General features: G+C 46.8%; 1 protein-coding gene across 2 annotated transcripts; it reads right to left on the reverse strand.

Moving 5' to 3' along the window:
• Positions 1 to 9,255: 9,255 nt before the first annotated feature.
• Positions 9,256 to 21,653, reverse strand: LOC115383914 (bile salt export pump-like). Of its 2 annotated transcripts, XM_030086118.1 has the most exons (29): positions 21,575 to 21,653; positions 21,478 to 21,496; positions 21,323 to 21,352; positions 20,735 to 20,786; positions 20,344 to 20,648; positions 20,098 to 20,185; positions 19,407 to 19,540; positions 19,145 to 19,316; positions 18,940 to 19,064; positions 18,626 to 18,800; positions 18,413 to 18,526; positions 18,186 to 18,296; positions 17,985 to 18,110; positions 16,792 to 16,995; positions 16,532 to 16,702; positions 16,242 to 16,443; positions 16,098 to 16,167; positions 15,834 to 15,887; positions 15,767 to 15,800; positions 15,508 to 15,678; positions 15,233 to 15,337; positions 14,923 to 15,084; positions 13,870 to 14,073; positions 13,396 to 13,637; positions 12,290 to 12,446; positions 12,017 to 12,214; positions 11,052 to 11,258; positions 9,763 to 9,909; positions 9,256 to 9,456 (listed from the first exon to the last, which is right to left on the reverse strand). In XM_030086118.1, the coding sequence occupies exons 1-29, from the start codon at positions 21,651 to 21,653 to the stop codon at positions 9,256 to 9,258; spliced, it is 4,059 nt and encodes a 1,352-aa protein (XP_029941978.1). The 2 variants fall into 2 exon arrangements, with proteins under 2 accessions (XP_029941978.1, XP_029941977.1); XM_030086117.1 differs by having other exon boundaries at positions 15,767 to 15,887.
• Between the last annotated feature and the right edge of the window lie 2,613 nt (positions 21,654 to 24,266).

Raw genomic sequence — 24,266 nt, forward strand, 5'->3', positions numbered from 1 at the left:
GGTTAAAATTCTTAGAAAAGTGTTACAATTTTGTGAAAAATGTAAAAAAATAAAATTCTAAAAAAAATCCAAAGATATAAGGGAAAAAAGGCAAAATTAAAGCCAGAATTTAGAAAACCAAGTCAAGATTATGAACTATTTAGAGGAAAAACATCAAGATTCAGACATTAAGGTTAAAAAAAAAAAAAAAAAAAAATCCTCAAATCACTTCATCAGACCGTCCGTCGTCTGACAGGACGAGGCCTTCCATCCGGATCTGCTGCACTCAGATCAAATTCCATCGATCTGCGTGTTTCACAGCTGTCATCTCTTACAAATTCTTAATCATGAAACACTGAAACACACAAAAAAAAAAAAAAAAAAAACCTGCAGCTCAGTTAATATTCCAGTCAGCAGCAGCTCGATAATCACCTTCACAAAACAGCAATTAGCTGACTGAAATTCCCAAAGCAACCTAATCAGGCCGAATACCACCAAGAATCCCAATTATTGTCACTTTCCGTCCTTCCCTCTGTTTTTTTCTCCGGAGTCGCCGAGTTCCCTTCTCGTCGTCTCTTCTCATTAGCTGGAATCGGCCGCACCTGGATGTGCTTGAAGGCTGAATGCTGATTGGACGGCGAGCTTGTTTTCTAAGGAAGACGTCAGCTCGGAGGCTCAAAGACGCTGCAGAAGGTCAAAATACTGTCTGATAGGAAATAAAGGGATGAAAACTCATCTTCCAGATTTACTAAGAAGGCCTTTTTGTTTTGTTTTTGGTGTCTTTTTAGACGACGACAGTGCTCAGAGCCACTGAAAGGTGCTTACTAAGGTCCTTTAGCAAGTTCTAGCAACTAGCATCAAGCTGTGCTAGCTGATCTCTTAGCATTATCAAATTTTTAACTGTATGAGTTTATGATCTCAACTTCTAATTAAAGCTACAGACATGGCATCCCCACAAAATCAGAGATTAAATAGATTATAACACAGATTCAAACCGAGCACACAGAGAGAATGAAGCCCGGCCGACAATCGGTGTGAAATGTGGTGCCGTTTCAAGGCTAACTTCAGATTCTATCAAACCCTCAAGAGCTTGTGAGATAAGAGGAAGAAGACGAGTTTTTTTGGCGTCGGCCTGGCTCGACACTCAGGTTTCTGGTGAGACACGGTGGTCGTTTTCACTTCCGATCGGTTAAAACTCGGGAGGACAGATGTTCCTCGCCACACTCTGGAAAAATCCCCGACAATCAGATTGTGTTGTGCTGTGCAGTGGTGGTGGCGGGGGGGGGGGGGGGGGGGTTTGTGGTTTGCAATAACGGCTGCCAGGAGAAGCGCTCCAGGCTTTTTTATGGTCGTGATAACGTTAACCTTGTCTGGCGCCGATGATCGCACGCGAGCGTTTGCTTATCGCCGAGCTTCCTCAATAACATGAGGAGAGAGAGAGAGACGGTTCACACACCTGATGTCTCTGAACACACTCTCACTCTCACTCTCATGTTATCCAGCTGCTTCATTCCGTCACGTCACTCCGAGGCCTCGTCGACCCGAATCTCTGCACGCTTTCATCTTTCCCATCCCTCGGTTGAGCAAGAATTTCAACCATTTGATTTTTTTTTTTTTCGCCACGAATTAGGGCGACAGCCAACACTCTCTTTCAGTATTTAACAGGCTGACTAAACAGGAAAAAGACCAGTGTGTGTCAGAGCTAATTACTTATTCAAATAGGCCCAGCGCGGTAATTACAGCGTGCCAACAGCCGAGCACAGAGAAGCTACTGTTGTTCCAGTCTCTGCGAGGTAAACCAACATGTTGTTCTTACAAAGGGAAAGCTGCACCGGCGAACAAATGAGAGCCGTCGTGGTTATCTGGCCCAGAACGCTCCGACAGCGACTGGCGTGAGCTCGCCAGATGTAGCGTCCATGTGTGAGCCGTCTTTTTCAATCAGGACACAAAACGTGACGTCGATCTAATGAGTGATACGTCTCAGTGTGATAATTAGTATCATACTGCTGATGATAAGACAATGGAGGCTTACAGAAATGGAGATGTTAGTGATGATCAGCATCCCTGGGCCACTCTGAGCTAACCGTCAGCATCCCTCAGCTAGCTATAGCATCAAAATGATGTCCATAGTAGCCAACTGCCCTTCCTCCTGCAAGTCATCCTCATGTTAATGATCCGCGCTGCGGCACATCCCCGGTTGACCGTTGACCTCGACTTGTCCATCACGCAGTCAGCGGCATTTCAGAAAGGTCTCGGCTGTATCGACTGCGTAAAAATCCGGTTTAACCTGACCCAGTACACCCATGCGTGTCTCGTTGTTTCCAACTTCACCTTCATGGGAGTGGAAGTGGTGAGTTTTTGTCAACATATTGATTGGTTTAGGAGTCCTTCAATCTCACCGTGGGGTTTCTGTTTCATTCCAAGTGGTTTAATGCACTTTCTGCCTGTCTGTCGACATTGAACTGGAAACATTTCTCGAGCAGAGAGCATGTTGGGAGCGTCTACTTTCTCTGATGACTTGTGTGAGCTCGCCGGGCTCGGGAACAGCAGAGCAGGTGAGAACTTGTTGCCTTCAGCTGTGAGGTTAAACATGTAGGTGAAACCAGAATAAATGTAATACAATTCCTGCTCTCTGGTCTTTTATCTCGCGTAGCAGTTTCATGTTGCCAGTTTTACTTATGGAAGAATGCTAACATGGGTCGCATAAAAAGAAAACAAGCACAAACATGACATTTGAAACATTATGATTACATTTGTGTTATAAAAGGAGTGACAAACCAGCTCAGTTATTAGCAGAAATGCTAAAATTATTGTGGTGAGTGGAAATTCCTCGGCTGGATGGAGGGATCATACAGAAGATATGTTAAGTCTTGAAATAAAAGTCACGGGGGGCCAGTTGAGGAAATGTCTCTCAGCACAATAACAGCAGCATCCCTGCTAAAGACTGTACTGATTTGCTCCTCATTTTAGCAAATTATGTGTGTCAAGTGCATAAACAAAAGTGCCTCTGCACACAGATGGCGTTCCTCCGTGTTTCGTGATCAGCGGCGCCGTAACACACCGTCGCCTGAGTGTATTCTGACTGTTTTGCTCGATGGGACTTCGGCAGAGCTCTCGGGTCGTCCGGGTAACTATCACCGCAAGGTCAATCACTGCCTCGTTTGCCGAGAAGCTATTTGCTAATCTGGCTAATGGGCGCTGCTCAGCGACTGTATCTGATTGGGAATTTTGCTCCCAGACGGCGCGCTGGTGAGGCTGCGGCACATTAGCGTTATCTCCGGTTGTGTCAGGGGGGGGATTGAACAAAGGAGGTCGGAGGTGTGACGAATCGCATGACACGACGGTGGAGTTTAATATGCTGCCCGAGCTCTATTTTTATTCTTCCCAGCGGGAACATTCTCCCAGCATGATGGTCAGCGAGGCAAAGATTTCCTGGAGCCCGTCACCGGTTCCCCCCCCCCCCCCCCCCCCCGAGGCTCGCTATCTCTCTGCTTCTACAATAAATTAAGAAATTAAATGAATTGCTTCATGCATCCAAGGTCAAACATCTTGTGGTTCAGAAAGAGGACGTTCCTTTGACTGCAGAAAGACGTACTGAAATGTTAACGAGAAGTCGTTCGAAGGAAGAATCCAATAGATCTTGACAGCCACATCCTGGTTATCCAGTGCACCAAAGGTCTGCTCCTGCAGAAATTAACATTTGAATGTCTCTGTAATAGAAATACTCACTCGGGGGGCCGGCCGCGATGCTTGGGACCTGACAATGCTCGCTGGTAATCATTTATGACTCTCTTTAATAATTGTGATTCTTATCAGGAGCATTCGTGGAGAATGTAGCAGTTGAGATAAAGAGGAAATTGAATTTGGCTTGAATGGCTGTGTCACGTATTCGTTGCTGCGGTCGGACGCAGTCGCAGTGGGATTGACTGAAGGGCACCTTGGGCTGCTATTTTCAAATGAAAGTGTGATCGCCCCCTAGTGGCTAGTTACACTGTAAGTCGCAGCCGCTTGACACATTAGTAGAGTCCGATTCTTTTTTTAATTTTTTTAATCACGACTTTTCTGACTGGGTTTGTTTGAATGATTTGCTTTTACTGGAATCAAGATGTGGTGTCACGACAAGTACAGGATATTTTATGGGTCTCATGAGCCTTGAAAATTAATTTTCAAGGTACAAATCCTCTCTCCGAACATTAAAATCTTGGTTTCCTTGAAATTGCGGTTTAATAAACATGGACGACTTGAAGGAGTCTGTTTCTGTTCATGGGCAATGATAAAAACCATCACTGACAAGATGTCGAAGAAATACCAATATAATACCTGTAGAATACCAGTATGAGACCTGTGCTGATGTGGTACCAACATGGTTGTTCAGACAGTCCCATGAAAAGACTGATAAAGTACTACTGGCACATCGATTTGACTCAGTACCAAGGTTATATTAATTACTGAAAACGAACAAAAAAAAAAAACTAACATGGCAACCAGAGTCAGGACAAAGCATCAGAGTCCTATTCAGGATTATTCTGAGTAAAACTCTGTCAAATAAGGCCAAGAGCCACGTAGAGGAATGTGGTGAAACATGTGGTTCCCTTCTGAAAGCTTAAAGTACTGTAGCGTCCAGAAGGCGACTTCGCCAGAGTAACCGCTACCTGAGGTCGCTGTGGGCCATAACCACGGCAACGTCTCATTCCACCCGCGCTGACGTTGTTTCACACACAGTAAATTATTATGTTCCACCGGAACATCTGAGAAACCCTTCAGCGCTTCAGCCTCGTAGCTCTTGGCTTTCAGGGTCCGTCTTTTCGCGCAGAAAGAAAGAAAAAAAAAAGAAGAAGATTCTCAGAGCCAGAACGTTTTCCAGGTGAGCTTCGGCTGCTGCACTTTTCCAGATGTTCCAGTTTCTCATAACATCTGGACATTTGTCTCCCCTGAGACTCTCATGACATCCAAATGGTTCAGCACTTAAGTTTTTCCCACACCTTCAATTTAGATATATTTTATTACTTTTTCAGCTGTGAATAATTTTATAGATTTTTTTTTTCAAATGAATTTTCTGGCTTTAGTCTTTTCATGCATCTTGGCTGTTTTATTTTATTTAGCTGTTTACTGTTTGTAGCCACTCTACAAACATGATGAGCTAAAGAACTTACCCGGTATTTTGTTGTTAGTTTTACATTAAGTCTATGGCAAAACCCAACCATCTATATTTGACAATGCATTGACTCCTTTGGTACAATCTAAATGACTTTTTAACATGTGAGGGTTGTTGTTTATACTGGAATGCATAAACTGAAGGTTATTTTAAAATACATGAGTTTCTGTGGTTGAAAGAATATTCCTGGTAGGTTATTACACAATGCAACATGCTACAGTTGTTTTAACGTCCAAAGGCAGTTCTTTGTTCTGATTCAGTGCTGTGCTCCATGCTATCGGGATCCCTGCGCTCAGCGTCCCTGTGGCCTGTTATTGCTGCTGTAATAATGATTATGATAATGAAAAGCTTTAACGGTAATGAGTGTCATCATTAGGAGATGAAATTAGGCTGGTCTTATATTGTGAGTCCTTTTCTCTTCCCCGTGGGTTAATGATATTTCTTCAAGCTCAGATTTATCCCACCGTGATTGCTGTAATTTCACTTTTATGATGGAGACTGGCGGCGAGGGGCAGGGGGTGAGAGCTCAGCGCTTCGTCAAATTGTTATCAGCGTGACACTTAAATGACTTCATGCAAGGACAAAAAACAAATTATAGAGAAAACAAAAGGGTTAGATTGTACGATTTGCTGGAAAATGTTGAGATTTTAATACATATTTTTATTGAAATGTGCCGGCGCAACAGGCACATATCGTCGTCTTTACTGTGTGACATTTGAAAGGACTCGTAAATGACCAATCAAAGGCTTAAAAAAAAGTTATTGTTAAACGCTTAAAATATTCACTGACTGGAAAACAGCTTCTAAAGGCATCTTCAAAAAAGATGAGTGAAACTTTAAATGATTTTCAATGAAAAGTCTTTGTAAATCAGATGAGAGGCATTTCTTCACCTGGCCCGCCGTGACTTTTGACTGTGAACATCATGAGGAGATATTCTGTGTTTACGTGTTCTGATTCCATCTCCATGGAAACGGGGGGGGGAAATTACTTTTTTTTTTTTTTTTTTTTTTTTTTACATGCTGCTACTGATTTTGTTCACCACAGTCATAGTAAAAAGTCATTCTGCATTTTTACATTTGTATCTACTATCAACTGTGTCGACGCAACCGGATTCAACTGGTAGAGCAAGAAAAAAAAATACTGATTTCTCTGCGAATATTTCCATTAGAGAAACTCTTCTGCATTTTCACTGAGTGCATGAAAACCATTAAGTGTGATTTAGCTTTGAGTGATGATTCATCAGCGGAATCCAGCCTCCAGCTGCAACCCGAACCCCCCACCCCCCCCAGCATCCGGTCGGGCTCTGCTCTCCTCCTCGCGACTTTAAAGCTCCGAGGACGACTATCGACAAGGCGAGAAAACATGGGGACGCTCCATCTTATTTACTGCCCCTGCGAGCCGACCAATTTGCCGGCCGTCCTCCCGGCGAGCTGTAATGGCTTCTGGACTGTCAGCGCATTAAATCCTTTGGAGGGCCGCTGTCCGGCAGCAGGTGATGCCTCGGGCAGGACGGCAGTAAAGCAAACCATCCTTCGGGGAAATTAAAGTCGTTTGCAGTGATCAAACCGAATATGAGACAATTAATTGTTTTTTACTTTTTTTTTTCTTTGCGTCTGTTTCCGAAAAGGAGCCAAAATATGTGTTGGCTGGTTGTTACAGAGCTGATGGAACATGAGGAAACTGAATTCTCTCTTCATCTGTTGTGCAAACAGCGCGATCACCTGGGACTAAAACACGTCGCCTTTTTTGCCACCATGGCTGGATGGTTTTTTTGCACCCTTGTATTCACAGACTCTCCCCGACAGAGTCAGTTCTCAGGTCTGACTAAAACAGTGGGGCTTCTATCTTAAAAACCGCAGGTGTCGTCTCTCTTTGCCATTTCCAGCGGGTTGATGTTTGACACTTGCGCCGAATTCCGCTCTAATGCACTGGCAGATGAAAGGAAAGGGGCTCCTGCTTTCATCTGTATTACCGCGTGATGATAAAATAACTCTGATGAGAAACAAGGGCTGCTGTGATGGATTACGGGTCTCAAAGCCGGTTTTAGTCGACTGAAATGAATACAAATGGCGCGCCTGCCCGGGAGCTACTGCAGGAATTTACCTCAAAATGACTTTTTTCTTAAGCAGGTAAAAGCAGTGTGTGTGTGTGTGTGTGTCGGCCGGATGCTTTGCTTGTAATGAAGACAGAGGAGCGTTGTCGCTGTCACTCAGAAGCTCGGGCGCTTTCCGCCGAGACGCATGTCGGGATAATGCACGGCGTGCGGCCTCCTGCTCCGCCGAGATAATGCCGGATGGGAGAGTTTTGGGGCTTTAGCCGTTCGCGGCGCCGAGACGCCGCGGGGCCCCCTCTCGCCGCTCCCGCATAAACTCCGCCGTGAATAAGCAGCGCGACGGAATAACAAAGCTCCTTAAGAAGTCTGTGACTGGATGAAAACGCGAGTCTGACTGGAATGCCAGATCCGGCGGCGAGCCCGTCGGAGTGCAGATGTCACAGACACTCCATCAGTTAGTGGTAATATGTGATCACACCACACTGACCTCTGGGAAATTGAGTCTTTAATCACAACACATCTCCGAACCCGGACTGGGTGAATTAGCATTCCTCAGACGGAATCTAATCTAGCGCGAATTTCGCCCGGCGAGAGGACGCTGTTTGACTTTGTGCCACGTAACGTCGATGCCATTCTGATTGATGAAAACAGGCCACAGGCTGAGTGATGCGATGTGTCTGCTGGCTGTCGCAGCGATAAGACGGCTTTTCTGTGAGAGCACGCTGAATATTTTTTGCTCCTTGGAAGACTGACAGCGGCGCCCGGCTGACTGCAGATGCCACTTGTTTTTTTAAACCTGGTTGGAGATTTCTGATGTGCCTCGTTGGACTTCGGTTTGAGGATTCTGTGTCGTGTGGCGAAGGTTTTGGCTGTCCTAGTTTTCAGCTCGCAGCTTTCACCTCGTCTGGGTCAAAAATAAACATGACAATCATGATCTTAGCCTGGCACGACTTCGGATTAACCCGCATCGGATCCAGAAACGACGCCTCGGCGGAGTCGGTCGTCTCCGCTCCTTTCCTCAGACGCCTCGGCTTCACCTGCGTCTGGAGCCAAAGTGACAATTAAGTGACAGAAATTACTCGGAAACCTTTCCGCTGTGAAAGGCCGCCGAGTGGACACGGCCCTTAATGAAAGCGCTGGACTGATCCACTCCACCATCGAGGGCCCGGGGAGAAAATGCGAGCAGCTCCTCTGGAGATTGAAAACTCGGCCGGATTCAGTCCTGGAGAAGGTTACAGACTTCAAATGATACGCCGAACACACCGAGACCAAATTAGACCGACTCTATTCCACTCTGTATCACAAAAACTGTGAAGAAAACCACCAAGAGTAGTACAAGTTTATTGATCTTTTCTTATAGGTTCTTTCTCCGTCATGTAATCACTTCACAAAATATAAAACTAATTTTTTTCTCTATAAACAACAACTTCACTCCAGAATAAGAAAATGTATTTCAGCCGAACAAAAAAAAAAAAAAAAACATATCATCATGACATTTTGTTCCACAGTTTCACAGTATAAGCAGGAATGTTTCATCTTAAATATTAATCGTGTTAATCAAATCTTCATTGGTTTCATGTTATTTATACAACTTCGCGTTTTTATTGAATTGAAGATTTTTACACCAGCCAGATCAATGTTATGTTGGATTTTTTTCAAGCTTAATCAGAATGCTTCAGGCTGAAAGCACAGCAAATAAACGATATATATATATATATATATATATATATATATATATATATATATATATATATATATATATATATATATGAACACTGATGCATTCAATGAAATCTTCATGAAATTAAATCGTTTTAGCCATTTTAGTTTGTTTTTTTAAAGCCACTAAAAGAAGCGTTTGACGTATGTGATTCAGAACAGAATAAGTTTCCAGGAGGTGAAAAATAAACGGCCAAAACTCAAGACAGACACCGAGCAGCCAGGCCGAACTTTCTCCTCGTCACGGGAATAAATACTCAGTGAAGGAGCCTGAAGACGCCTGAGCCGCTCCGCCGTGCGCTCGGGCCGCTCGGCGCGATAATGACAACGCTCCGGCTGCAGCTCGCAATTAGCTGATTGGCGCCCCCGTGGTGACCAGCTTGTGGTACGCTCCGTTCAGGTCCATGAGCTGGCTGTGCGTGCCCTTCTCGATCACGATGCCCCGCGACATGACGGCGATGATGTTGGAGTTCTGTATGGTGGAGAGGCGGTGCGCGATGACGATGCACGTCCGGCCCTCCCTGGCTTTGTCCAGGGCGTCCTGCACCGTCTGGATGGAACACACACACAGAAACGCACACACACCAGTGGCGCTCGTCACCGACACTTCTCCCCCACGGCGAAAACACACAATAACGGCAATTTCACAACCAGGCGCTGATTACTATCATTAGGGTGCTTCAGCGGATCAGGCCTTTTCCCCGCTCGGCGTGATTCAACGGCGCGTTCGCCTTTAAGACTTTAAGAGGCCCTGCTGGAGGTTCTTCTGCTGCTGCTGCTCCGATAATAACAGCAATGATGAACGACAATGGCGCTAATGGTAATACTCATTCGCTGCCTCCGCTCGCCGAGCTACCTTCTCGCTCTCCGTGTCCAGGGCGGATGTGGCCTCGTCCAGCAGCAGGATGCGGGGGTCGCGGATGATGGCCCTGGCGATGGCGATGCGCTGCTTCTGACCGCGGGACAGCTGGGAACCCTGCGCGCCCACGTTGGTCTCGTATTTCTGCGGCGGAGAAAGATGGAGAACATCAAGTCCAGTGCAGTTGGCTCCCTCTAGTGGCCGAGGATGAAATGACAGGGACAACGCAGAGGGGTCGGGGAGGTTTCTTCCTCATTACGTCTGTATCTGTATGAATTTAAATCATGCTTTTGTTAATTTCTATGAAAAATAGAGCCCTCCCTAGAGATATAATACTCTCAAAGAGCCTTTCAACTTCTTGAGAAAAAAGAAAATCAAATATTTAAAAGTATTTCAAGATCAGACTGAATCGAAAAACTAGCTTCATTTTTCACCCGTTGGGTCCTTCTGGTTTAAATATGCGCGTCCACCTCCGCTGAAGCTCTGCCGACATGTGGTTGAACCCAACGTCTCCGTTGACCCGGCCGCTCCACAACCCCAGTCTTCAGCTTCGCGCCCAAGACCTCAGCAGGTGCAGCTGCTTGTTTGAGGCCCGAGCACTTGTTAGCAGGCTTGAGGTGGTCGATAACGCTCGGACGGGCTCCTGCGCGGAGATCCTGAACCGCGGCGGCTCCTTTGAAGTCAGTCGAGAGATATTTCCTATCTTCTCTTTACATCCCCACTTCTCCACGTCTGCCATTTTCTGATGACAGTGAGAAAGGACGCTTTGATGGCTTTTTATAGCCTCTCCCTGCTTTGTAGCGTCGGTTAGCTCAGTCAGCCGCTTCCTCATTTTATTAGCCAAGGAACTGTCACCGGCTGCCGATTCCCTAAAGACGGCTCTCCAGTCGCCGCACACGATCCAATGAACCAATTAAGGTCTAATGAGTTTTTGAAGATCTGACTTTTTGTACATGCCACAATTACATTATGTTGGCAGCGGTTCCCTGAGCTATAGGGGACACCAGAGATCTTCAGTCTTTGTTTGAAATGAGAGGAAACACACTCAAGAATCCACCAGAAAACTAACCTGAGACCGTGAAAATGGTGAAATCCAAGTGGAGAGAAAGCGGCCAGAAAACCTCGTTCGATGAATCGGGGAACATCAACACTTGTATTTGGGCAGAACGTGCTGACTGATCGGTTCACGACCTCTTTCAGTTGGCGGATGACCTTCTGCTTCCGTTCATGATGTTTGTCCGTCCCCCCCCTTCTCTCTGTTTACCAATTGCCCAATTGACCGGTACCTCGGGGAGCGACATGACGAAGTCGTGGAGCTGGGCCTTCTTGGCGGCCGCCGTGACCTCGTCCATGCCGATCTCCCGGGAGTTGTCGCCGTACTTGATGTTCTCAGCGATGCTGCAGTCGAACAGGATGGGCTCCTGGGACACGATGCCGATCTTGGAGCGCAGGAAGGACACGTTGACGTGCGTGGAGTCGTGGCCGTCGATCAGCTGCAGGAAGGACATTGATTCTCCCCATTAGTCAAAAGCAGTATAACAACCAGGGACTGGAAATACAATCTACTTAATGAGCTATCATACGACTATCGCTACTGTAATTTCTCTCCTAACTATGCAGAGGTGATTCCGTCCTTTTTAAATCTCAGACAGAGATTCAGGACGATGGCTTTCCAAACCACTTCCAACTCAATTAAGGCCGTTTGAGTCCTGGCAGCGATCCCTTCCCTGGCACCGTCGCCAGCTTCCAAAAAAAAAAAAAAAAAAAAAACAGCCTGGCGTCAGCACAAACGCCCAACTGATGGATGAATCGAAGTGACGAGAAATACTTCCATCACTGGACGTCCAGCAATTATTCTTTGACTGTGACAAATTGCAGGTTTCACTTTAACTGTGGCGCTCAGGTGGGAGCTGAGAGCGGACCGTATGAGAGCGACTCGCTGCGTTATGAATGAGACGTCTGGCATTTTAAAAAAGGTCAGCATCAGCCGTGACGCCGCGGCTTTGACTGCTTTAAGGCCCGACGTCTTTTCCCACACATTAGACTGCCTCGAATAGGCAAAAAAAAAAAAAAAAAAAATTGAGTCACATTTTTGGGAACTTGATTATATACTTCTTATGAAACTGTTTAACTGCAGGAAAATGTCACATTGAATTCCTTATCTTAACGCGCAGTAAGGCGACATATTGAATAGCATCCAACCGGTCAATAATAACAAAGCTCGCGAATTCCCCCCGCCCCCTCTCCTCACCACTTTGCCGTGGTCCGGGTCGTAGAAGCGCTCCAGCAGCTGGATGCTGGTGCTCTTCCCGCAGCCGCTGCTGCCCACGAAGGCCAGCGTCTCTCCGGGCTTCACCGACACGTTGAGGCCGTTCAGGACCTGGATGTCCGGCCTGGTCGGGTACGTGAACTTACAGTCGATGAAGTCCAGGTTTCCTTTGAAGTTGTCCTGGAAACGAGAGTCCAGGTAGTGGGGTCAGCCCGCCCGCCGACCGCGGTCCAGAAACGGACGGTTTGCACGTACCCATTTGTCGCCCTTGCCGCTGTAGACGCTGATCTGAGGCACGCGGTCCAGCAGCTGGAAGAAGCGCGCCGCCGAGATCTTGGCCTTGGCGTAGTCGGGGGTGTAGGAGGAGGCCCTCCCGAGGGCCGTGCCGCTGGTCACGATGGCCGAGATGACCCTGGCGGAGACAGCCACGCACCGTCACTCCTCCCGACGAGGAACGCCGATGTGACAACGACAACTCCGGCTGACAGTTCAGGAGATTCTTTCCTCCCAGGAGACGGAGCTCGGGTGTCAAACAGAGTTTCGTTCAAGCTGAGGAGTTCAGGATTTTCTGGTTCAAGTGAGGTTTTTTTTTTTCTTTTTCTTTGAAGATATCTCTGACTGGACAGCCTTGTCTTGGACACTTTGTCCCTTCAGAATGATAATATCACATTAAAAGAGTGAAGTAGAATAGAACGGTCAACAAAGCTGCTGCAGTGCAGAATACTGGCAATCCGAGCTGTCGCCTCTTTAATCCCTCCCCATTTTTGTCTGGAACATTTTGCAGCAATAACAGCGGAATCTAAGCGAGCGTAATTTAACCGCATCATCTCTGAGAAAACCGAATCAAGTCTGCTCGGTCTGAAGACGTTTCCTGGAGGTGTTCGCGACGGCGACTGTTATCCCGGAGAGGGGAGGGGAGGGATGCGACAGAGGAGCCGTGAACCGCAGAGCCGCCGGCCCAGACACATAAAAATGAACATTTCTGCAGCATTATGACAGCACTGAGGACAGAAGCCATCATTTCACTTCTAATTCCTCCTCCCTAACGAATAAAGTTAAAATGATGGCAATAATCCCCTGATTTTCTTCACCCTCCAGACACAATTTGGCTTCTGTACTTTATTGTATTTGGACTTTTTCTTCATTTTTCTATTAGGTTTTATGACTCCTCGCTCTACATTTTCACTTTTTAGTCAGCATTTTTCCTCTCTCGTGGACTAGTTCACATTTTAATCATGATTTTTTTTTGAGATGCCAGAGCAGAAAACATGATAATATTTGGTGTCCTCGGAGAGTTTTCCAGAAGTGCCGGGCAGATAAATCGACGTTGATGCCTCGGAGTCGGAACGGCGTCGTTTTACCTGAACACCAGGCTGAAATGGAGCCCCTCCTGTCGCACCAGGTAGCCGCCGAACTTGTAGGAGGCAGAGTTGGTGAAGAAGACGACGCACTGGGCGAAGCCGTAGCACGCCCCGTAGACGTTGGCCTTCTTGAGCGCCGCCTGGTAGGGCATGTCCAGCTGGGCGTTGTACATCTCCACGAAGCTCCTCTCCTTCCCCAGGCCGGCGATGGTGCGGATGTTGTTCAGAGCCTCGCCGGAAATCTGCCGATGGAAAAGACTTTTGATGTGCGATGAAGATGAAGCTCTTCTCTTATCTGTTCTCCTGCAGTAAAGGAATTATTAATTTTTCATCTAATCCACTTCACTTGAATGGGCGGAGCCTTCTGCTCTGGGATCATTAAGATAACGGAGAGAAGCTTCACAGGAAATCGACTTTCTCTTTGATATGTGAACTTGAGGAGGACAAAAGCGTCGGAATTCTCTTGCGTCTGACCCGTCCGGCGGATTCCATGGCCACTTTGTCCTGCTTGGCGAAGCCCGTCAGCATCCTGGCCTGGAAGGCGCCCGACAGCCCGATGAAGGGCAGGAAGCAGAGGATGAGCAGCGTGAGCTTCCAGCTGAAGCAGAAGGACATGATGACGGCCACGCCGATGTTGGTCAGGGAGTTGACGATCATGCCGATCTGCGAGCCCGTGGCCTGACGGGAACCAGGAAGAGAGCGACTTACGGACTTTTACAGAATGGATGTCAATAAGATGATTACTGAGATTTCACCAAAAATATTACGTGCTGCTTTAAAAAGTATCATTAGTATCTGGCAATTTTTGGTTGTAGAAAAGATCTTTTTTCTTTTTATTTAATTTCAGTTATTGGATTTTAAAAAGAAAATGCATTTCTCATAGTAAAATCACACTATAATTGAGAAAATTCTCTGTCTAAAGTGATTGTAATGTGTGTCAGATATAGCTGTTTTTGTCTTGAGGTTTGAAAAATATGGGAGAAACTGCGTTTAAAAAAACATTTCATTAATTTAATAGACTAAAAGAATATGGAATTTCACTCATATATTTCTGGAATGTATTTTTAAAAGAGAAATATTAGTTTTATACATATGAACCACCTTTTGATATACTTTTTTTCTATAATATATTCAATATATAATGACTTTTGAATGATTAATTGTTGTCTTTGGTGTTTCATTACTTTTCTGTGGTTATTCATTCATAGCAGTGTTCCCAATGACTGTGTCCATAATAATAATAACAGTGATTATAATTGAGTTGAAATGGAATGGGGGAAACTAACAGAAAATTTGCAGGGCAATAAAATGGAATTGTGTGATTGAAGTAGAGTAATAATTTGGATCACATCAAGGCGTTTGTGTGTTTACTCATCTGAGAACCGTCGCTGCTTCTGCAGTTTTCAGAAAATGAGATAATTGCAAACAAACTTCACTCAGTGAATAAAAGATTGATTTGCCCCACGTGACGCCCTTCCGCCCCCCCCCAGACCAGTTGGTTCTTGGCATTTGGCAGCGGCGGCTCACCCCCTGCACTTGCGAGGCGTCGGTGGCGAGCCGCGTGGTCAGCGCCCCGGGGCTGTTCCTGTGGTCGTCGAACCAGCCGATCTCCTGGCCCAGCATGGCGTGGAAGCCCAGGCGCCGCAGCCTGCGGGTCAGCAGCTCCCCTGACTTGGAGAAGGCGTAACCCTGGACACATGGGAGCGACCGTTAGTCCACCGGTGGCGCCGTCGCGCTCGGTCTCGTGACATACCAGGTGATGGTATTATTTGAAGAGAATCAAAGCGGCCCTGTTGTGAAAGCCGAAGCGATCCGTCTCGCCACGGCTGAACTCTACCTGCAGCATCTGAGTGAAGAAGGAGACGACGCCGACCATGACGAAGAAGGTGCAGATGTTATTGATCTCCCGCGTCTGAACGTCGGGGTCCGTTATGGAGAATGTCTGCACAGAGAGACAAGAAAATCACAAAACCCTGGGGATTAGCATCATTGTTTCCACGCGGTGGCGGTCTTTAGGCCACACTGAGCCTGCTGCTTTTAATGAAATGGTACTTTTAAAGTAAACAGTTTATTTTTTTTTCTCCAAAATTTTCAGTGGGACTTGGAGCTCACCGCCAGGATCTGACTGAACAGCAGGGCGTAGACGGGGTTGACGCCTCCATTGATGGCGGCCCCGAAGGATCCGAACAGCATGTAAGGCCACTCGGGGGCGTTGTACTTCAGGATCCGAGCGACCGGAGCAGGTTCCACCGCCTCCTCCTCTTCCTCATCCAGGGTGGTATTCTGATCTCCGGGAAAAGAAACGAAACAACACGGTTCAGCGGTGGTGCAGGGCGAGTTCAGTCGGTGGTGTCCACACGTGTGCCAATACCTTGGATACTTCGGGTTTGGAAAGAGAGTAGGTCCTGGGGCCGATCTCTCCCGCCATGTTGACCGACGATTCTGGGATCAGGTTTGACAGCTGGGATCGGGATCGCTGGCGGACAGAAGCTCTGCAAGAGAAACATACTTGTATCTATTTTCTCTTGGTGGTTAAAGCATGTCTTATCCCAACCAAGCTGTTATGTCTGATCACACTTTTTGGTCACATTCACTCCAGGCTTCGTGTCCCGGACAAGACAGAGAACCTCTGATTTGGTGCCATTTGTAAACTAATGCTGATGAAATGATGGCTGCATGGTCAGGGCAGGATGTGCCGATACCTGAGACTGCTTCGGTAGCTGCCGGCTCTGGATAGGTTCAGCTTCTCCGGGTGGTCTTCACCGTCAGACTCTAATGGAACAGATCCAACAGAGGGTAAGGAAGGTTCCAGACTCCAGGTAAGTTTGACAGAATGAGAAACTTACTCTTCTGGGTCTTCTCGTTCAGAGCTTTGTCTCCTTGGCTCTGCAGGGTGACAAGGGTGAAGTAGACGCCCTTCCTCTCCAGCAGCTCGGCGTGTTTGCCTCGTTCCACCGCCCGGCCGTGCTCGAATCCGACGATCACGTCGGCGTTCTTAATGGTGGACAGCCTGTGAGCGATGGAGATGGTGGTGCGACCCATGCGTACCTGAGAGGAAAGAATATTCAGTATCTTGGCATCTTGACCTGTTTGAGGACAGTCATTCCCTGAATGCGTAGCCAAACCGCAGACGTACTTTATCTAAAGCTTCCTGCACGACGGCCTCGCTCTCGTTGTCCAGAGCGGAGGTGGCCATGTCCAGCAGCAGGATGCGGGGGTTCCGGACCAGAGCTCGCGCGATGGCGATCCTCTGCTTCTGTCCGCCGCTCATCTGGCCTCCACCCTCCCCCACCAGCGTTTCGAATTTCTGCCAGGTTTTTCAACGCACGGGGAAAACAAGTCAGCCCGTGGCGACGAGTTTCCCACCCATCTGCGGCCCGCTGCCCCGCCGGCTACCTGCGGCAGGTCCATGATGAAGTTGTAGGCGTTGGCCTCCTTGGTGGCAGTGATGATGTCCTCCATGGTGACGCCCGGCCGGCCGTAGCGGATGTTCTCCGCGATGGTGGTGGCGAACAGCACCGGCTCCTGCTCCACGATGCCCATCAGCGATCGCAGCCACTGGATGTTCAGGCCCCTGATGTCATGGCCGTCCAGAGTCACCTGAGAGCACAGCGCTTTCATGAAAAATGATGGATGACGCTATTAAATCTGCCCGCAACGCTCTTCTTTTTTTTTTCTTTTTGCACTCAGATGGGAAGGGTGTTAGTCTTGTGGATAACCTTCATTGCACAACAAGAGCCTATTTCCTTCTCGAAGAGCTGAAAGGGAGAATAAAGAAAGGTGTGTAAGAGCCCATAATCCCAGTAAAAGTGAAAAATGAGGCTGTTAGGAACCACTGGCTGAATAATGAAAGAGATTATCATGTTCTGCTATCACCCTCGGGGATGGTTATTTTTGAAACTACCAAAGTAAAGCTTAAAAGGAAGGAGGTAGAAGAGAGTGTGTCGAGGAAATCTTCAGGCTCAGGGTTTGTCAGATCGGACATCTGATAGAGGAACACAGTCCTCCACACCTGGGATTATCTTTAGAAGCGAGTGTAAATCAACCGGCTTGGTCCAATGTAAGTTGCTGTAAGAGAATAAAACTTCAAAGATGGTGAAATGTATCTGGTGGGAGTATTTCACATTTCATCTGGATTTTACCTGCTTTACATTTGAATATATCAGCATATCTGTCAGGATTCATGGCTTCCCACGTTAAAACTGAATCCATTATCAGGGGTGAAATATCACCTCCATTACGAGTGACGAGAGCAGCGCCTTCGCTTCTGAAGTGATTAGAACTCTGAGATACTGCAAACTTCCTGGACCAGAGATAGAAAAGCAGCTCCAATAAAAGAAGCGCCTTCAGATTTTTCACTATTAAAGTGATTAGAACCAAATGAAACCCCAAATTGGTCTTTTCATTGAGACAGATTGAGGCAAATTCAACCATCAGCGGAGGATTCCGCTATGAAAATTGCTCGAACCAAATTAAATGTATTCAAAATGAGTCTTGTGAAAGGAAAGCGGGCTTATAGTTTGAAATAGTTATTTTGCATGACATTCTTAAATGATACTATATTCCTAAGATGAGAGTTTCCCGCCCACCATGCCCTCTTTGGGATCGTAGAAGCGCTGGATGAGCTGGATCGCGGTGCTCTTCCCGGCCCCGCTCGGTCCCACGAAGGCCGTGGTCTCCCCGGACTTCACTGCGACGTTGAGCTGGTCCAATATCTGAGGAAAGTAGAAAACCATTGACAAGAAACGTCTGGATTCTCAGTAAGAATGTAATCCGAGTCCGATGAGGACCTTGACTTCAGGTCTGGACGGGTAGTGGAAGGTCACGTTGTGAAACTCAATGTCCCCTTTGACTCGGTCCAGCTTGTACCCGGCCTCGGACAAACAGTCGATCTCCGGCTCCTGGAGGGAACACGTGTGAAAAGTGACACTTGTAAATGACACACCTGCTGTAAGAAACACATTTTCCTTCTGCGGGTCCAAAGTGGCGTTATCCTTTCCGGTGGAAGTCATCTTACTCTGTCAATGGTCTCAAAGATCATGGTGGCGGCTCCGCGGCCGGCTGCGAACGCCTCCAGGCATGGCGAGGCCTGCCCCAAATTCATGGCTGCTACCAGGACCCCAAAGAACACCTGAGAAATCCCGGCAATCAGTCAGCAGAGCTTCCTCTATCTGTACTCTTCAGCATCAAGTAATCAAGAGCGGGGAAGAGAGCTTCTGAGCATTTTTACCTGCAGCAGCGTTCCCGGGGTGTATTCCTGAGCGCCCACCACCAGAGTGGAACCGTACCAGAAGGCCAGAGCGTAGCAGAGAAAGATGATCAGCCACAGGTACCCGGTGAAAAAACCCATGATCAGACCCCTCCTGATGCCCCACTGCTGGGCCGACACCAGGTTCCTGTCGTACCTGCACGAGACCGGAACGGCCAGCTTCAGATCCAAAAAATGAAAAATGCTTCCTCTCATTTGATTTTTTTTTTTGTATTTTAGACTTATGCAACTACAAATTAGATGATTGGCGCTGCTTTGTTCTGAGCCTTGAGCACCTTTGCACTTCTTTTTGCTCTCCGCCAAAAGCAGCCACGGTCCTGATGGAGGAGAGGACCTCGTCGGCCACGGCGCCGGCTTTAGCGTACGCCTGCAGCTCCATTCCCGTCAGCTTCGCCACAAACTGGAGGGAAAGCAGGGGAAACTGAAAAACTGACCGGCGGGGATCCAAGTCAGGTCAAACGAAGACGAGCCGAGTTGTACCCAGGCCATAAGACCGGCGCCGAGACCGATCAGCGGGCTCACTGCCACGATCACCAGCGTCAGCTTCCACCCCTTCACGAACCCAATGCAGAAGCCACAGATGAAAGTGGTGAAGCGCTGGATGAATATGGAGACTTGGTCGGCGATGGCGTCGTTGATCTTGTTAATGTCGCTGTGAAAACAGACAGAGCCACAGTGAAGCCGCCGCCGCCGCCGCCGCCGATCCCTCCCCGCCGCTGAAAATTTCACTTTCCCCACTCACTCCGACAGCCGCGTGTTGAGCTCCCCCACAGAGGTGCAGTCGAACCAGCCGATCTCCATCCTCATCACCTTGCTGAAGTAGAGCTTCCTGATGAGCTGGACCTGCTTGGCGGCGGACCTCACCCACAGCGAGATCTGAACCAGAGGGGAGGCTCACACTCAGTCGCTGCTCGGCGCAAAGGCCAAATCTGTCTCCTGTTTTCTGACCTTTTGAAGGCTTAAAGAGACAAGTTCCAGGTTTTAAACCTTTGAAGGCCGGATTATTAAACAGGCAGGAGCTACGCAGTTTTTTTTCCTCCAAGGTTTCTTGAGATTACTCAGAAATACAGTTTGGTTTTGTCTTATTTCTATTTTATCTGTATCTTTATTTTGTGGCTAAAAACAGAAGAAACTCATAAAATTGGCGAGCACAGCTTAAATTGATAAAATCAGCTAAAAAGGAAAAACAGACTAAATGGCAACGATGTGTAGAGCTGCTAAAATAGTGAAAATTGATACATGTGGTTGCAATGTGTGAAAATAAACAATTAAAAAAAACAGGTAAAGTAGTTGTTTTGTTTTGTTTTTTAAGTTTTAAGGTAAAATCGATAAAATTGCAAAAATAATAGAAAACAGCTAAAATAAACAAACACTGAAAGTATCCAGATAAATCCTGTGTGAAGATCTCGGGTCTGACTCTCCTGAAGCCGAACCTGAAGGTAGCCAAGCAAGAAAACTGCGACTCCGATCCCCACGTAGTAGAAGGCGAACAAGGTCATCTCATGTTCGATGTCAAGAATCCTGGAGATCACCACACACACACACACACACACACACACACACACACACACACAGAGCAGTGAATAAATGATGAATGAAGACTAGAAAACCACACATACCTTACATGATGTTTGATGCTGGGTGTGAGACGCCTGATGCTTTTCTCAGAGCCTACTTACCCACACCTCAGGGGCCGGAGCGGCGTCAGCATCTCCCACGTCGAGTTGTTGATGAGGCCCCAGCCCGTGGGCGGCGGCGCCGCGGGGTCGTACGCCTCCGTGTAGTTCCTCTTCCACACGATGGTGTTGTTGACGCACTCCTTGCGGTCGTCGCGCAGCTCGTTCAGCTCCACGTCGTACTCGATGAAGGTGTCGGTCAGCATGCCGAACACCAGCAGCATGAGCGGCTGGGCCGAGCCGTGCAGCATGGCGCACACGCCGCCCACCACCATCATCGCCACGTCTTTGCAGGTCGCGAAGCGGAACTGGAGCACAGAGCGCACGCCGGCGTCAGCGCCGAGAAAAGCCCCCGGAGAGGGAGAACGAGCGAGTGCTGGAGGAAGGCGTTTACCAGCTGGAAGAAGCCCACTCTGATCGCCGGTTTCTCCGAATCCTCCGGAGTTCTGTTTGATGGAGAAACCTGCTCATTTCATGTTTACACACAAAACAGAACACTGTCTGTGGCTTTGAGGGATTATGAGGAAGGTGGACGACGATGCACCAGACGCAAGACAGCTGGAAGAAGTCCTCATTTATCAATGTTGCTTACGCTCAAAACAGGCCCTAAAAGTTTCTGCGCCAAGCTCGGCATTTAAATTCTAAAATATGACTTGACCGAAGAATGAGCGCATCAAACCCTGATGTCTGGAGGTTTTGGACACAGGAGAAGCCGATTGCACAGATGGCGAGGTGAAGAATTGATGCCAGACGGTTTTATTTATTTTTTTATTTTTTTTTGGCTTACGCCATTTTTGGCTTTTCCTCAGTGATGTTTTATAAATGATACCCCTGGTCTTTAATTATTGACTTGGCTGTTGAGTTACTCTGTCAGGAACGTGGCGGTCCCCAGATAACCTCGGGGAAGACGCCAGCGGCTCCCTGCGTCTCGCTTGAACAGGTTTTAGCTGTTCTGTCTGACTGAGTTGTGGACGATACTCACTTGCTGCCCTTGTTGGAGTTCGTCATCGTCCTGTGTGGAAGAGAAGACGCCACGTGGAGTTGATTTCTTCATGTTTACCTCGCACTGATTCTTTCAAGAGTTCAGCAAAAATTGCTCCCTTAATTAAAAGTAAGTACTTTAAAGGCGACACTTACATGTAGGAGCCGGACGGTTCTGCAAACAGAACAGGACAAGTTTTTAAACACGTGACATTGAAGTGCATTGTGAATGTGGCTCAGGGGACGTCTGTACCGTCGTCCGACACATCGTAGCTGTGGTTGTCCTGCCCCAGCCTCTTGATGCTCTGCAGCCTCACCGATCCCGTCGGCATGTTTCACCGAGAAAAATTAAAAAATCCAAATTAAAAAAATCCACAGGTGAGGTGAAGTTTCCGGAGCCTCCAGCAGGAACTTGTGATTTGCGCGGCGGCGGCGGCGGCGTTCCGGGCTGGCTCCCTCGGTGGAGGGGTGTCACACTGTGGCCCGGCGGGGGTTCACCTGCTGTTTTTGAGCGGCGGCGTGCCGTTTTGTCTGGAGGTAAGTGGCCTGTCGGTTCCTGCTGCTGAAGAGGTCGCTGAACTCCGAAGAGCAAACAGATCCGTGAAAGGCGTCCAGGCATTCCTGCGACTGGCACAGGTGACGCAATCCGCCACATTTTTAACACTGAAACACTTCGGATTATCATTCATCCTCATGAGCAGATACTCAATATTCAAATAAACCAAAGAGTGCCACCTCAGCAGCAGGCCTGCCTCGTCTTTCTTTCATATTGTGTGATGTCTCTGTGTCAAAGAATCCTTGAAACTGGGGGGATTTTGGGTTTGGGGGAACCTTCGACACAACAGACAGATCTCACCAGATGAACACAGACCGATGAAAACCAGACTGCATGATGGTCCTGCAGTGTTTCCTGGCCTTCTGATCGTAGTTTCATTTAACTGAAACATCATCCCAGCACTTGCTAGTTGTGTATTTCTCTGCGATTTCTTGCCCGTCCAGCTTAGTGTGTGCAGAGAGCGTCGTCCTGCCGGTGCCAAGTTTGATTTCCTGGGAGCACGAGAGCGCGGAGGTGAACGACCGGCAGGCTGGTGTCTCCTCTTGTTTTCATGCTCACACACGCACGTTCAGTCGATGAATTCCAATCAGCGGCTCTTTGAGGTCAGGCTGCTTTGGCCGTTTGGTTTTTTTGATGTCTCTGTCACCTGGTGCATGTGTTAAGCATTATTTTTTGGTATTTTTGTCACATTTTGTTGTACTTTTGAAACACTTTGTGGTAATTTTGCCCCACTTTGTGTGTTTTATATCATTTAGTTCTTTTGCATCGATTTGCTTTTAATTTTCATCCCTTTTTTCAAGCTTTTTGTGGTATTTTTTTTCAGCAATTTCTGATAGTTTTGCATCACTTTGTGGTACTTTTGCATTAGTTTGTAATTGTTTTGCATCAGTTTTTGTTAAATTTGCATCAATTTGTGATGTTTTTACATCACTTAGTGGTGCTTTTGCAGCTTGTGGTCCTTTTTGCACCATTTTATAATTGTTTTCCATCACTATATGCCAATTTTGCATCACTTTGTGGTACTTTCACTTCACTTTGTAATCATTTTGCTTCACCTTGCAGTAGTTTTGCATCAGTCTGTAATACTTTTGCGCCACTTTCTGATTATTTTAACATCACTTTGTCGTGCTTTTACGTCACCATGATACTTTTTGCCTCATTTTGTGGTAGTTTTAATTTACCATGCGGGAGTTATGCATCAATTAGTGATGTTTTTACATCACGTTTTTGTAATCCTACATCATTTTGTGGTATCTGTACATCACTTTCCGGTGCTTTTAGTTTATTTTGTGGGAGTTTAGCTTCACCTTTGGTAAATTTGCATCACCTGTGGGGTTTTTGTGTTCCGTTGTGGTTATTTATAGCCGGTTGTGTGGTTTTTGTTTTGTTTTTGTATGATGATGCGCGATCCTGTTGACTTTTCTTGAGTTCTTGTACTTCGGGGGTCTTGAGATGCTGATGTGTCCACGCATTAAGGTGGAGGAACTATGTGTGTTTGTGTGTTCGTGTGTGTGTGTGTGTGTTTGTGTGCGTGCGTGTGTGTGTGTGTCTGTGCGCGCTCAAGGTCAAAAACCTTCCGTTCAAACTTTAATGACATTCTCAGCTTCTTTTGCTGAAAGGAAAAACCAACATTCTCGGTTCCACCGACACAACAAATATTTGCTTCGTTCCATGAAGTCGGATTCTTCACTGCACGTATTTACACTTTACAAAGCAGAGTGCTGAAAGGAAGTGGGAGTTATATCTTTGCAGTTATGTGCAGGATGAGGTTGTTTCTTCATATCTGGGCAGTTTTGTCTGTGATGGTGTTATTTATTTATTTATTTTTCAAACAGTGTTTGGTGGGGGTGGGGGTGCAAAACCTCTGGTAAAAAGCCCAGCTATGAACTGATATTGTGTGTTTCCATTGTGTGAAGCTTCCACATCGTCCTGCTGCCATCTGGTGGTGATAATGACACTTTTGCTCCTCTGCTTCCTTTATCTTATTTTTAATCCTGATTTTTTTTTTTTTTTTTTTATTCCAACTGTTGTTTTTGTATACTTCTGTATGTAAATTATTGTCATGTTTTTCTACAGTTTCGGTTAATTCGTTACATTTTCTCTTCAGAAATCGATCTCGAAATCTTATTTAATAGTTTTTTTCTTTACTGTATTAATTTTTTTCCACAATTAGTTTATTAATTTTCAATTTTAAGAAAAATGAATTTTAGGCACAGCACAAATAACGCACGAAGCAACAAAAAAAAACAAAAAAACAAACAAAAAAAAAAAACCCCACTCTCACTAAGATCTGTGGTAAATAAATAAAATATTGATTAAATCAGTATGTCCATATCATGTTCAACATAATGTAATCCGCTGGCCAAACGTAGGTCTCTGAATCTCCTCC

This window comes from Salarias fasciatus (genome assembly GCF_902148845.1).
Source record: "Salarias fasciatus chromosome 23 unlocalized genomic scaffold, fSalaFa1.1 super_scaffold_20, whole genome shotgun sequence".
Lineage (NCBI taxonomy): Eukaryota > Metazoa > Chordata > Actinopteri > Blenniiformes > Blenniidae > Salarias > Salarias fasciatus.